Source organism: Falco peregrinus, chromosome 10 (genome assembly GCF_023634155.1).
Source record: "Falco peregrinus isolate bFalPer1 chromosome 10, bFalPer1.pri, whole genome shotgun sequence".
Taxonomy (NCBI): domain Eukaryota; kingdom Metazoa; phylum Chordata; class Aves; order Falconiformes; family Falconidae; genus Falco; species Falco peregrinus.
In genome coordinates this window covers 29375476-29390321 of record NC_073730.1, presented here as the reverse complement: position 1 = coordinate 29390321, position 14846 = coordinate 29375476, and the positions used below count along the sequence as shown (strand labels likewise).

General features: G+C 42.7%; 3 protein-coding genes across 4 annotated transcripts; 1 reads left to right on the top strand and 2 right to left on the bottom strand.

Moving 5' to 3' along the window:
• LRRC42 (leucine rich repeat containing 42) lies at window positions 1-6745 on the bottom strand. 2 transcript variants are annotated; one of them, XM_055815474.1, is made up of 8 exons: window positions 6618-6745; window positions 5269-5756; window positions 3012-3143; window positions 1817-1935; window positions 1309-1397; window positions 1112-1225; window positions 874-958; window positions 1-483 (listed from the first exon to the last, which is right to left on the bottom strand). In XM_055815474.1, exons 2-8 carry the CDS (start codon window positions 5739-5741, stop codon window positions 227-229), a joined length of 1269 nt encoding a protein of 422 aa, XP_055671449.1. In that variant the 5' UTR covers window positions 5742-5756; window positions 6618-6745; the 3' UTR covers window positions 1-226. The 2 variants fall into 2 exon arrangements, with proteins under 2 accessions (XP_055671449.1, XP_055671448.1); XM_055815473.1 differs by lacking the exon at window positions 3012-3143 and having other exon boundaries at window positions 6618-6737.
• A 39-nt stretch (window positions 6746-6784) lies between these two features.
• On the top strand, window positions 6785-9677 carry IFT25 (intraflagellar transport 25). The gene is made up of 5 exons (XM_055815475.1): window positions 6785-7150; window positions 7532-7638; window positions 8270-8338; window positions 8923-8966; window positions 9456-9677. The coding sequence occupies exons 1-5, from the start codon at window positions 7053-7055 to the stop codon at window positions 9561-9563; spliced, it is 426 nt and encodes a 141-aa protein (XP_055671450.1). The 5' UTR covers window positions 6785-7052; the 3' UTR covers window positions 9564-9677.
• Window positions 9678-10731: 1054 nt separating this feature from the next.
• DIO1 (iodothyronine deiodinase 1) lies at window positions 10732-14846 on the bottom strand. Its single transcript, XM_005232971.4, has 4 exons — window positions 14459-14846; window positions 12682-12825; window positions 11310-11509; window positions 10732-10834 (listed from the first exon to the last, which is right to left on the bottom strand). The coding sequence occupies exons 1-4, from the start codon at window positions 14787-14789 to the stop codon at window positions 10769-10771; spliced, it is 741 nt and encodes a 246-aa protein (XP_005233028.2). The 5' UTR covers window positions 14790-14846; the 3' UTR covers window positions 10732-10768.

Here is a 14846-nt window from a genome sequence, read left to right as displayed (position 1 = left end):
TTAAGGATGACAACAAAAACTTTATTTGAAAAAATTGTGTATTGAAAATATACAGTAGTACAGTCAGCCTTCTCGACCCTGTCCCTCCCCAAGCATATGTTAACCCACAAGCATATCACAGCAACCAGATTTAACAATACTGGTCTCCTTTGTTACTCCCTCTCAGTATGTCTAAATCCTGTCATCAGCAAGAAAACAACAAACAAAAGACCCACTTCTTTGTGACTCAGTAGGTATTTAACAAATCCCAGTCCTCCACAGTGAGGCACAGATGCTTCTGTTTGGAAGTCCTTTCTCTCTCTTGTTCAGCCAAAACTCTTTTTTTATTTTTCTTTAATTCATGGCTGCCTGCAACCTCCTTTTTCAAAGGTAAATGGCAATTTTGAACTTTTTCCTTATAAAACTGCAAATTTCCAGATGCTTTTGTTTCTGCCTCCGCCAGCTTGCATTTGACTACTTCCTCTATTCTGTGTGTCTTGCCATCTACAGGGAAAGAAAAATCAAGTTTAGATTTTGGGAAAACCAGAATTACGCTGTAAAATGCATATTTGTGTTGCAAGTGTTTTGGCCAAGCCAGCCTGGCATACTGACTGCTTTGCCAAAATGTACAGAGGGAAAAGTAACGTTTATGTTAAGGAGAAAACCCAGTTGTTTTATGTTGCCCTAAGCATGCTGCCATGCTATACTTCAAAAGTTATCCAGCAGTCTAACAAATGAAAAGATTCAAACACATTGTAATGCAGTTACACAAATGGTTGAAATTACACACCTGAGATGCTATTTGTACTAAAAAAAAACAAACCCAAAAGTATGAAAATATTCCTTGTAGAAAAGAAAACAAATAAACTACGTGGTCTCTATGCAGTTACGTACAGAAGTGCAGAGCTGCTGTCCTGGATCTCAAGTTGTCTTGTGGCTTGATGGCCTCCATAACTGCCTGCTCCCACTGCAAAACTGTCTGAAATAACATTTGAAGGGATTAGAACGTTTCTTGTAATATTTACAGAAATATCACCTGAAACAACTCTTAGCCCTTATTCTTTCCTATTCAGTGCTTTAGTACTCCATAAGGACAATTTCTAGAGAGCAGAACAGACTTAAAACCCCATACCTGTTCTGCCCAGCCCTCTGTTTTGCAGTTACTATGATCAAATTCTTTCAGGGGCACTTTTGAGTGAACGAGGCCAATCTGTATTTGGATCCGCTTGATGACGGCATTAACGTCCTAGTGAAAAGGGAAAAAAGCAGTCAGAGGGGAAGAACGTTTGATTACACTTGTCCAGTATGTTTAGGCAGATGCTTTTTTACCTTGAGACTTGTCCCAGAAATGTCCAAACAATTCAATTTCTTGAAGGAAAGAAGGTATCCAATTCCCACATCTGTGATTTTAGGGTTACCTGTAAGACCAAGTATAATTAACTAACTTGCAAGATGCAGAGAAAGATGATCAGAATACCAAGAATGTATTCGTTCCAAAAGCTGATGTTGGAACAAGGGGGTTTGGCCTTTTTTTTTTTGTAGTATGCTTCGTGTTTTGAAAGTGAGTCAAAACTGATTTTTTTCCCCCTCTAATGATCAGAATACAAATATTTACAATAACAGCTCACAAACTATTAAAAATATTTATGTTAGTAGCAAGTGACTGAGACTACAGGTATGACCTGTGCCTTCTGGAAAGTTGTTGGTGACATTTGGGGTTGAGTACTTGGCTCATAGGAATCATCAGTTTAATTGCATTCCTTCAGTATTAAGGAGGCTAAATTCTTTACCAGAAAGGATACAGGTTGGTTCTAATGTTAAACCATGAAGTACTTACAGGACAAGTCTAATACCAAAAGATTCTCAAGTCCCTTTTTCAGTACTCGTACTGGTGCCGTCATTCTGCGAAGGCCTGCATCTGATAAAGAGTTGTCTTTCAGGAGAAGCCGTTTTACGCTGGGAGGAGAGACACAAGCACATAGCTTATAGTCACTACTTTAGACAGTTTTGCAAAATGTCCTAAACCTGTGTCAGAAGGCTAGGGTCTTCCAGTGCCAACCCTTCAGCCTACTTTGTTAACGTTACTAAAAAGCAGTAAGCAAGAAGCCTGGGTTAGTAGGACTAAAAAATATTTTTCTATTGCCTCTGCTAGCTCAACAGAAGCACTTACTTGACCAGCTATTCCCAGAGCTCCAGTCACAAACCAATCCTAGAGCACAAGCATTTGCTAACAGAGACAATAAGGCTCTTTATACACTGAAATTCTTTAAACCAAGGCTGCCAATTTCAATCCACACTAAACTAAAAAGAGGGTTTTTTTTGCATTTTTGCTTGGCAAATGGGAAAGGACAAATTTGGTAAGAGATATGGTAATGATTTTAAGTAAGCAGTAAGGTATTGTAACACAGATGAACAAATCTCAAGGGGAAAACATAACACTAAAATATTCTCCAGAGCGCTTCAAGACAAAACCTTGATGCAAAACGCACCAAAATTAGCAGTCCCCTAATTAGCAGTCAACCTGCCTATGGATTTCCAAATTTTTCTGGTTTTCAATCTTTAGTGTCAAACAGAATTACAAAATTTATTATTTTGAAATGTTTAACTAAATATTCAACCTCCTCCTCGCAGAAATCTTTATCTGGAACACTGGTTTGGTTAAAAATGTGGCTGATAAAGTTCCTTCTTAAAAAAGAAAATAAAAATGTAAAACTGTTCCAAATGCTTAAGATGCAGTTTTTACCTGGCCAATGGAAATTATAAAAAAGTTGATTTAAAAACATGAGACAGTTAATTATCTTGGACATTTGTAGGACCTTTTATGATTCAGTATGTGCTCCGGATGGATCACGTGCTTTGTGTACAATAAATTCTGTATTTTGTTTACCTCAAGAACTGGTTTTATGAACAACAAAAACCTTCAAACCTATATACATTGCTACTTGCCTTTAAAGTCACAGTCTGATTCTTTGAACTCCTTAGTAATAGGAAAAGAAGGTGTCATTTTTAGCTATGTGTCAAGAAATCAATACCTAGACAGAGCCTCTTTGGTGAGGTGCTCCAGCAGTTCATGTTCATCTCCCAGTTTACAACAGGAGAGATCTAAACATGTCAGCTCCCGGAAAGACTTAATTTCTTCTAGCTTTTCAGAGATAACCAGGTATCTGCAAAGAGGGGAAAAAAACCCAAACTATCAGTGTTCAGGCACTTAAGATGATACCTATAATACAGTTGTTTCTTACGTGAACCTATGTGAAAATTGACAGAAATTAGCCAGCTGTCCTAACTACCTTTTCTTGTGCGGTCTGCACACAACATACCTGAATTCCCAGGCTTTTCCTTGAACGAATGTCAAGGTTTTGCTTTGATTCAAAATACTGGACAATCAATTAAGACTTCAACCTGCAAGCATCTCAATTAGGGACCTCTTTACAGATTATTATTGTATTATTTCTGAATAATGCAAAATATATATTCTGATTTACCATAAACCAACTTCACAGACTGTTTTTCCTCAGTATCTAAGAAGTGTGCGGACAAACCCATGTTCATCCAGGTTTAAAATCTACTTCAAATCTATCAGGATAGTTTGTCAAATCGCAAAATTTTACTTTTTATATACATAAATAAAATACTTCACTAGAGATTAAAGTCCTACTGGACACCTGCAGGATTCCAGCTAGAGCTGTGACTACACCCCAGGCAGGTTACTCAGTGGGTTATTTTTTTAGCTGTGTTGGTTCCCTGATCTGATTCACTCCACAGCCATGCAAACATCTGTGCTGGAACTATTCAGTAGGAGGTTTAGAGATTGGAACAAACCACTAAAGAATGGCATGCATGAGTATGCAGTAATCAGCACGTAGCAGTCACTACCTCACCAACCTCCTCTGCATTTACCTCTTACTGTCCCCATGGCAAGACAAGCCCCAAATTCACTAATCTCTTCTGAATTTACCTTTTATTCCCCATGGCAAGACAAACCCTCAGGTCAGCATCTTTGCTGCTGAAATGAGGGGCACTTACTAATGTGATCCCTCAAGGAACATCTCTTTGGCCATGCAGATAAGTGGACCTTAATATCCTCCCACTACAAGTACACCTATCAAACTACCCCACCAAATCCCTTTGCCATGCAATTCAGCTATGTGGAAGGCAGTACATATAGTCAGAGCACAAGCCAATTCTTGAGAGATACCACTAGCAGAGCTGTGAAGAGAAGAGCGGGCTCTTTTAGAAATAAGATTCATCAGAAAATGCCTTAATACCTTACTTCCTGGATTTCAAAGACTCGACACTTAACTCAGCTTTCTGTAATGGCAAAAGATGCCAGAAGTAACTTCATTTCTGATTTAAGCCCATAAAAAGTATCTGTAGTAGAGATAAAAAGGGAGTAGGTTTAAAGGATAAAACAAAGGATAATTGACCTCTGCTCAAACATTCCTACTGTGCTCAGAACACCCTTGGCACTTGAGATGAATACGCCTGTACTTTGATATTAAACTGGATAAACCGTCCCTTTTTCAAGTGTACAGATGGAAGATAGACTGGTTATATTACTGGGAAAGACTTCAGCAGGAGCAAAAACATATTCCAGTTTTAAACTTGATAGGAGTCTCTTTTAGTGAAAGACAGCATGGACAACATTGAGAAAATGGAAAAACTGGTGCTAGACTCTAATCAGAACCTTGTTGAAGCATATTCAATATGGGGATGGGAACCGCAATAAACTAAGGTAAAACCTGCCTGACTTCAAAGTATGTAACTTCCCTACGAGTGTGTATCTTCCAAGCCCCCAAAATTAATCAGGGTGGCAAGCTTATAGTAAAGAAATCCAATTTGCAAGGGTGTATTTTATCTGTACTGTCAGCTAAGTATGTTGAAATGCTTATAAACAGCAATTACAAAGTCATCCCATGAAATACATGAGAAGGCATTAAACAGAGACTGCTAAGGAAGTGCCGATTATTATTGTTAAAAAAACAGTTGCAGGTTTAATCCTTCACATAAAATCCCCTGTTAGTTGATGTAATCTGTTACCTGTATTATGATTTGTAACTTAGAATGAAACCAACACCTACGCTTGTAGGAAAGGAATGGGACAAAAGGAAGTGAGCAGAACAGTCAGATAAGGCTCCGGTTATTTCATTAAGTGGTGGTGGTGTCACAAGCCTGAGAGATTATTATTTTTTTTAATTATTATTTTGAGAGAGAATAATTTAAGGGAAGCTTTAAGCATGCTAGCAAAAGCTGTAGCAGATGACAATACTTGTTACTGAACACACTTACCTATTCCGTAAGCATAATGAACATAGCACCAAATTGCCATATGCTTCAGTAAACTTCTGTAGAGCTCTCAGTCCCGTTACCGGTTCTGTGAACTTTTGTCTTGCTTCTGCAGCTGAAAAGAGCTTTTCAGCAATCTGCTCTGGGAAACCAATCAACGAGTCAATGTGATCAACGTTGTCAGAAATGTAACCCAGCACTAGGCTGAAGAGAGACTTGGCCGAGTACCGGAGGTTCCCCTCCTTAGTGTACGTGAAGATGAAATGATCAGTCCTCTGTCTCCTCGCCCTATCATCCTCCCTGTTCATACAAAGCTCCACCGAAAATCCTCTGGAAAATAGCCTAAAAGGTCTCGGTTTGGGAGTGACATTCTGTATGCCACCTGCATCCTGATTTACCATGTGCAGCTTCCCATTTTCGCGCACGTATATTGGCCCAGTATCCAAGTGGCTTTCTGAGTGGAGACAGTAAGACATTCCCCTGGACCAGTTCTGCAAAAACAAACGGCAGACAGGTAAAGAACAGCCACAGAAGAAAACACTCATCAGGAAAGACCCCCAAACCCTGGCTGCTCTCCCCAGTGCCCCAAGCAGGGTCACGTAACCCTGCAGCACACGGAAGGGCAGGCAGTGTGGAAGAGGGCTGCGTGCCGTCTGCCATCAAACCGCAAACACCAGACGAGTGGAACTGAACCCAGGGCTGGCAGCGAGGTGGAAGGGCCTCTGCTCTGGCAGGGCCCTGCCTCTCTGTGCTTGGTGCCCGTCAGAGGCCCAGGGCTGCGCCCAGGCCCTGCACGGGCAGCGGGAGGGGGTCTGGGGCTGTGTGGGAAGCGACCCCCACAGCTCTGCTGCAGGCCAGGGATGGAGGAGGGCAAATGGCTGACTGCAGCAGGGCAACGGAGCCTGCTGGTGAATGGCCCTCCCTGGGAGGGCGGGGAGCTCCCTGTCGCCCCTTCCCCAGGCCAGCCTAGCCGGTGCCGGGGGGGTCTGGCTCATGCGCAGGGGTCCTGGCGGAGGGCCATGGCAGGGGGCAGGGGAGTGACGGGGTCCTGCCGGCGCCTGCCATGAGGGGCCGGGGCTCGGTCCTGCCGGGCGGGAGGAGGTCGGGCCCTGCCTGAGGGAGGGCTGGGGGTGCTGAGGGTCTCGGGCCCTGCGCGGGGGGAAGGGAACCGAGGGGATCGGGCCCAGCCCGGAGGGGCCGGGCCCTGCGCGGGGGGTCTGTGAGTGGATCGGCCCTGCCCGGGCGCAGCCCCGAGGGGCGCAAGGGGAAGGGTCCCCGCCCCAGCCCGCCCGCCCGCCGTGGGGCAGGTAACCGAGCGGCCCCGCTGCCCGCAGCCCACGGCCCCCACCTACCTGCCCCGTGAGAGGCCGCCCCGACTCGCCGTCAGCCGGGCCGCGGCTCGGCGCTCCCGCCGCCCATCCCGCAGCGCCCGCGGGCGGCGGGCGGAGCCGCGCCGGGGGCGGGGAGCGGGGCCGGGGCGGCGCGGGGCATGCCGGGAGCGGCGGCGGAGGGGCGGGGGGGTGCGCCGGGGTCCTGTCCGCCCGCCGCCGGCCTTTGGCGGGGGCGAGCTGCTAGCTGCCCGGCCTCCCGCCCCCGCCGCACCGCAGCCCTCCGCGCGGGGCACGGGCTGGGCGGCTCCCGGGGGCGCCGGGCGGGGCTCTGGCTGCCCCGCGCCTGTGAGGCGGCGGGACCCCGCGGCAGGCACCGCGCACTCCCGCCGGCGGGGCGGCTCCGCCGCCGTTGCCTGGCAGCGGCGGGCCCGGCCTTCCCCTCCGCGCCGCCCGGGGATGAGGGCCGCCGACTGGTGCCTGAGCTCGGCGGGGGCTGCCCTGCTCCTGGCCACCTCCAGCGACGAGCAGCACCCCGCCGGCAGCGTCCTGGACGGGTGAGGGGCCCGGAGGGGGCGCGGGCCCGGCGGGAGGCGGCCGCTGCCCCCGGGGTCCCTCACGGTGCCGCCCTCCCCGCCGCGCCCTGGCCTGTGCCTGCCCGCTGCTGCTGCAGCACGGTTGAACTTTTACGTATTTATTTTAAACCTGTGGGACCCCCGCAGGTTCCGAGTCTTCCTGAGGTGCTGCTCGGGAACGGAGCCTGAACGTCAAAGCATTGATACCTGCGGAGAGCTTCCCCCGTGCTTACCGGGCTTTGCTTAAAGTACCCCCAGTAAAAACGGCTCTGCAGCTTTATTTTTTGTTTGTTTGAGGACAATGTTTCATCAGGATGGTTGTAGATGGAAATGATGCAGGGGTTTTGTCCTGTCTCTCCACAGAAGTTCAGAAACGTTTTGGACGACGACAGGCATGTTCCCACAGGAATTCATTGTTGGTTTTCCTAAATGTGTAAAAATCAGCAAAGTCACGATCCAGTGTTACTTGGGTAAGATTTCATGTGCCGCAGTAGGTAATATGTACTTGTTAAGGTGGGTGTCTGTGCCTACATGTACATTCTCACAGTAATGTCATAATCTGTAAGGAGCTGCTTTTACCAGGTTCATAAAGGTGAAACTTGACAAAGTAATTGTCCTTCATGTCCAAAGTTGTTCATAAATAAATAAAAAAATACAAAATCTACCCCACCAGCACTTAGTTGTTCTTCTAACACCTTGTATTGAGCTTATAGTTAACTGCTTTATTGCACAGTGATGGCAGTTCTAATTTAATGGACAGGACTACAATACTTACTCTTTTAATGATTTTTTTTTTAATATTGATTTTTATAATTTCGTATGACAGATCTCTCTTAGTCTTTTTTGGAAAACGTGAGCTCAAAAACAGAAAGGACTGTTACAAGGTCAGAGCATGAGCAAAGGCTACATAAAAGTCCTGAAAATTTACTGTTTGTCCAACCTGGAACACGAGGGTGGTGGTTGTATTACCTGACCCAGAAGTTAGAGGAAGAATGGATTAATTAGTGCTTTTAAAGTGCTTTGTAGATGAAAAGTGATGGATTAAATATAATTGTCAATAAGAGAATCAAAATTTGTATTGATGCTTCATATGTATTTTAGTGCGGACCTTAAGGATTGAAAGAAGCATATCTGAAGACCCAGTAGATTTTGAACAGTGCATTGAAAAAGGTAAGATTGTGAGTCTGAAGCAGCAGGGAATTTGTGGGAATAATGTTGATCTTTTCCAGTGAGTCATTTTAACCCCCTGTCTACTTGCTGAGTAGTCAGGTGTGGCTTGATGATTATTTTGTTAGATATTAACTTAAATGAAGTTTGTGAACACTGCTGGTCTCTGTAGCAGTTTGGAGTTGTAAAATGCTGTATAAGGGCTAAAAGCACTACTTGTGCATTTGCTTTTATGTTCCAAAAATTAAAAACAGACTTACATAGTCTAATAGAGTTTCCTGTATATAGCCATTTTTATATAATAGCCGTTTCCTGCATTGTTTGGTTTGTTTGTTTTGGGTTTTTTTAATGCCTCTTGGGTGACATTTTATAAAACAGTGTAATGAGTGGGATATATACACACTGGGATATTACAAAAAGTATTTGTTCTTTTGTTCTCTTAAATCACCTTGTTTAAAAAAAGAACAATTTTTGTATGCAGTGTAAGTTCATGGTTCTTAAACTCTCTCAGACTCTGAAGTCCAGTGGAAACTTCTCACAGCATTGCACGTTGTTCTTCATTATTTGCTTTAAAATACATTTTCCAGATTTGCAACACACAGAAGGACAGCTTCAAATGGAAGAATTTCCAGTGAGTATTTACAGTCAGTAGCGGTTCATGAAATGGGATGTCTAGACTAACTGGGGAGAAATCGTGAAAAACCAAAACATGTTTTTATTGGCAGTTATTATTGCTAGGTTGATGTTAGATACAGGAATTTGTAGGTCATGATATGAAATTGCACTTCCTGACTGCTCCTTTGTAGATTAGGGTATGAAATTGCACCTGCCTAGTGCTCCTAACTATGTGAGAGAGCTCTTTTCAGAAGTGTGGCAATCTTTCCTCCTTCAATTGTTGCCTTTAAGGCTGCAGTATTCAGGAGGGAAGGGAATTTTTTGAATTGCTGTCATCTAAATAAACTCCAAAGCTGGCTAGTGGTATTGAAAGGGCTTGATTTATGTGTAATTTGAAAACAGATGCAGAAATATCTCGATCCTTCTGTCTAAAAAACTTCTGCAGAAGTTGTTTGATTGTTGTGTTACTACAGAGAATGCAATAACATTTTTTTTCCTTCTACAGCTTCCTGATTGCCAAGCCACTTACTTGCGTTTCATTATCAAATCAGCCTTTGATCATTTTGTGTCAGTGCACCGGGTGATGGCAGAGGGCACAGCAGAAAACACTTAAGTTCCACTTAAATTTGTACATCAGGTTTTTTTTATAAGGAAGTTACATTTTTTTATCTGTAGTGCAGAGAATATTTATTATTAAAACCTTGTATTAAAGTGTGTTTTGAAGGTATGGATGTAGTATGTATTCCCCCACTACTTTAATGTATGTAACAGAATGCAATCACATAGGTTGGAAAACACTTTAAAGATCATAGAGTCTGACCTAAGTGTAGTACTATTGTTAATTGTAGTGACAGCTTTCTAGTTTTATAATCTAGACCATTACCCTAGAACACTTCAGCATAACTGAGTCTGTTTAAATTAGTATGTTTATATCAGGCTTTCAAAATGTATGAATTAAAACTTGATGTTCTGTAAAAATTTCCCTTGCACTCTGAGTTAAATAGAAAGAAAAAAAAAGTGTGAAATACTTAAAGGGTGGGGGGTATTACTTCCTACTGTCAAACAAATCCTTCAAAAGTTCTTAAATTGGCAACTTTCTCATCAACGCAAACTTAGGAGATTACTAGGATGAATATAAACATCTACTAACGCTTAGAAATAACCCAAGGAAGGAGAGGGGTGGGGGTAAATAATCGAAAGCTGTATGAAATGCTCTGATAGATTTTTAATAATTGCAGATTATTTTTCTTGTTTCTACAAATATTTTCTACAATCCGGTCACAGCCGCCTGTGCTTTATGCTATGACTGTCATAACAAATATCAATAGAAACAAATGTAAATAGAGATTGTCTTATTCAGAAGCCTTCTGAAGTCAGTGGAAGTGACTATTTAGGAAAATTGTACGTATACAAGAGAAAGAGAACCTTAATAACGTGAAATCAGTTGTTTTGCATGCCAGTCGACTTTTGCAAATGCTACCACGCTGAAGTTCATCCTGCACAATATTCCTTACAAATGTAAGCGTTGGTATCCAGTCCTGACAGCTCAATGGACCCAACTACTATTCATCACTGCATGTTGTGTAAGCATAGTAAGATACTACAGTGCAGTAGCTGGGGTTGTGGTGAGACTTGAAAACCTAGGTAAAGAGATGATGAACCGCATTATAGGTGTTCTTTAGATGTACACATAGTATTCTTTTTCTTGTTGTCTCAATATATTATTTTTAAATTCTTCCTTACACTCATGTCTATGAAAACTTATTAATTGAGGTTTTTTTATCCAGACCATCTTTACTCTGAAGTCCTTTTCTTTTTCTATTTCATTTTTTCCAGGATGGCACGTATTTCCTGGGGGTGATAATTCCAAGGCCCCACTCCTCCCTGCAAAGGCAATAAAATCATAGTGATGCTCAAGCAGTCAAAGCAGAAGTCCCTTAGAGCTTGGCTGTTGCACAGAACTGTGTGCGGGTGTGCATGGGCTTCCTTTGCATGGCAGCCATTGAATGGGAGATGGTGTATGCACGGGTTATATACCCTGCTGTGTAACTGGGACAGGGCAGTGTAACTGGATCCTGGAGTTGGAAAGCATTCTTGGATCTCACAGCTTAGATGTACTTAGGTTTCCTAATGAGCAAAAAGATAAATATTTGAGCAAGACTGAAGTGTACATAAAATATGTACATTATAAAGGCCCGGACTGGTTTTGCTGCAAGTCCTTTTCTCTCCACTGTTACAGTGAATTGTGAAATTTTTAGCTCCTGAAAAGAACGAAATGCTGACTGTTAAATGTAAACCATCCTCAAATTATTTTGAATTAAAAAAATCTCAATATATTGTGCTTGTTATTATTTTTTACCTTGTAGATGACTTTCCCTCCTTGAAGTAGATACAGTCGTTCTGGCAATGCAGCATATTTTGAACTGCTCAGGTTTTCCATAGTGTCTAAAACCACTGGACATAAAGGATTATTTTTCTGAAGAAATTGTGCTGCAATTTTTCGATCTTCGAGGCTTCTGTGATTTTTAATAACAACATTGTTTTTAAAAGCCCATCCATCTAAAACAAATGAGAAAGGGATTTAGCAAGGAACACTTTGAATATCTGTTGAGGGTGGGAATGTACTCTTTCATATCCCAAAAAACTGTGTTACAAGAATACTGCAGTTTACTCCTAATGCCAAAACTTGCTGTGAAATGAAAGCCCCGCCCCCCCTCAGAGTATGAGAGCTCTACCGCTTTTGAAATAAATGGTCTCAAGATTTATTTTATTTTTCTTTAATTTCAGTAAACTGTATTTTTCCCCTGCCCTGGATTTGGAAATATTTGATGTATTTTAGCTGAAATTTTCCCACATAAATCAACCCTAGAAAGGTATCAGGTGGGGGACATACATCCTATTTGGGTACAGTTTGTCAAAATTATTGGCACAGGGAGGATTTTATAATGGTAAGTAGTGCTATGAGCTGGTGTCTGTTCATTCTGCTTGACCCTGCTAGTTAAGCCAATAAAACATACTTCCAGATCTGTGAGAAGTGAAACATTTGAGCCAAAGCGCCCCTTCCTTTTGCAGGAGTATGCAAACGCACATTCGCATACAACTCTTCCTAGTAAAGCAGAAACTAGTAAAAGGTTTTGATGACTATTACCTGCTTCTCAGCTACTGGGAGTGATGTACTGTTAGAAAACTTGAAAACTGTAAATGTTACGTTTTAGACAACTGCCTTAACCCTGGGATAAAATCAGCGCCAATGTGTTACTTAGAGTCCAGTGTAGATAAAGGAGCATGTATAGTCTGTTTCCTAAATTTTTCAAATTAGAGTCTGCATCCTGTTCCTGAAACATGTTAAAAATGGATTATTTTTTTAAAAACACATGATGACATTGTACACTTAACCTTTGTTCTATGAACTTTTTTATTTTTTTTTTTTTTATCCTTCCAAAAGGAGCTGTACCAACACTGAGAGGAAGTTTGTAAAGATAGAACTATGTGTTCCACCTTCACAGAGATGAGTGTCTTCAGCAGGAGTACCTTGGTGTAAAGTCAGATGTGTAACTAATATCTTTGGAGAATTAGGGATACAAACTGGTGCCTAGATTTGGTGTCGCAACTTTTGATGTGAGGAAGGTTTCTTCTCCATTTGCAGTTACCTCCTTTGCTAACAGACTTCCTAAAGGGAATGATAGGTGTCTGAAGTTTTGGTAGGCATTACTGTGATGTTTGTACTGTACCTACTGCGTGAGCTTCTTCGATGTAGATGATAAGGAAATCTGCTATTGAGCTGAAATCTTTGATGAGCTTGTTGAACTCATCAAATTTTAACATAAATGAAGGTCAGGTGCAGCTTCCAAAATTCAAGATTAAAGGTCTATTATCTGGAAAAAAAAACCAGGACAGTTGGTGGTTAAAATAGTGGAGGGAGGAAGGACAGAACTGAGTATGTGTACTGAATTCAGCCTCTGCCACAGAGTTTCCAGGGCAATGGTAGGCTAAGTCAGCTATCCCATAACTTTCTTCTTAGGACATTAAAATTGGCAGCAGAACATCTGCATCTAAACAGAACAGGCATAAAGGCGCTTGCTTTTCCCTGGTGCGGCTCTGACCTGTGCCAGATCCAGCAATGAGCTTAATGGAGGGGGACCCTTTCCTTGGTAAAGCCCAGTGAATACAGGAGGGCTGGTGCAGTCATGCGGCTTCTCTCGTGTCCTCATCAGGAGAGCCGATTCGCAAATTAGCCACATTTTGGGATAGGGAACTGATCTGAAATGGATATACAGCATGCAGCACATCACAGCCTCCCCGAGATCCTTAGTACAAAGGAAATGAAAAAACACTAAACATCATCATCATCTGCAAGGTTTTTCAAAGGACAGCAGCTCAGGGATCGACATACAAGTACACGGTCCTGACGCCTTTTAATGAGCTGACAGGACATGTCTTGATTTTTTTCAGAGGCATCGGTTCTAGCTGAGCTGAGTGAAAGCTGCAGACTTTTCAGTCATGCATCACAGGCTTTCATGCTTCCAATGTATTTCTGCAATTTCCTGTCCAAACAGAACTCTGGTTATATATTATTTATTAAACTAATGTTACACAAGCCACTGGCAAGAGTGTCTGTGCGGTTGCTTACAAATTAACACAGCGTATGCCCACAGGTGTTAGCATCTGTTTGCAAGGCCTCAATGTGAAAGAATTTGCAAGATCTTAAAGCACCTCTTTTAGTCTATGGTTATGCTAAATTATCTGAAATTTGTTCAGATTTTCCTTCTGGCCAGGTTTAACTTCAAAAACTGCTGCTAACATAGATCCATATCCTGAAGAAGCTAATAAAGAGGGTATCTCCCTGTAGATGTTGTGTATCTCTTTTCCAAATTTGCATCCTATTTTCTACATAAATATATGTATCTGTATCTATATATAATTAGGAAAGCAGAGTTAGAGAAGGATGCCATTCCTCCCGTGGGGATCAAGACTGCAGCTTAATGATTAATTCCATGTTCTACAGAGATCTCAGTGGGAGGCAGTGGACAAAGTACACAGCAGCTACTTTTTCTCCTGCATTATTTCTAGCCACTTTGAATCTGGAAAAAAACCCACTGTGTGCTTTCCAGGCTTTAAGCTGACTAAGGGAGATGGTGTGGACTTTATGTACAGGGAATGACAGCCAATATTCTTGAATCCCTGCACATGGTTCTGGTTCCAGGTCTTCTCTCCCTAAAACAAATCATTATCTTGGTTTTCAGTGACATGGTATTTCCAGACAGAGCCAGCATTTGCGAGAGGTTCCTAAATGTACTGGCATGAAGGGATATTGTAGCCGGGGTGATAAATGTGGGTTATTTTTGAAAATCAAGAGGCAGACAGCTGGAGTGACTGTGCTGCATCTTTTCCATCAAGGGAATGCTGAGTCTGGTTTGCCGTGTTGTGCACTCTCATGCCAGCTGCCTGTCCCTCTTCTCAGTTATTGTCTTAGCAAACCAAACCCGTCTACACAGCTGATTTACTGACCTTGCATGAAGTCGAAGAGGCGACAAACTTCCCCGCTTAAAGTCACCACCGGCGTGTTGGGAGCAGGATGTCCCTCAAGGGCTTCATCCTCCAGCCTCTTCCACTTTACCTTCAGCACAAAGAGCAAATACTTGAAGCTGAAAAAAGTCGGACCCCAGTTTTCGTAGCTGAACTTCGGGTTCTCATTCATTCTGCTTTTTTCACCCAGTTTTAGGATGTATCTTTTCATGGCATTGGGGAACAGTATCATCAGTGTTTTGCCAACAACAACACACATAGTAACATGCAGAAGAATCAGGATTTTTTGTAGGAATGCCCTGATGCCAAACATTGTGGTGGGCAAGGTCTGACTGCTTCTGATGGGAACACACCGTGACAGCGGGGCAAA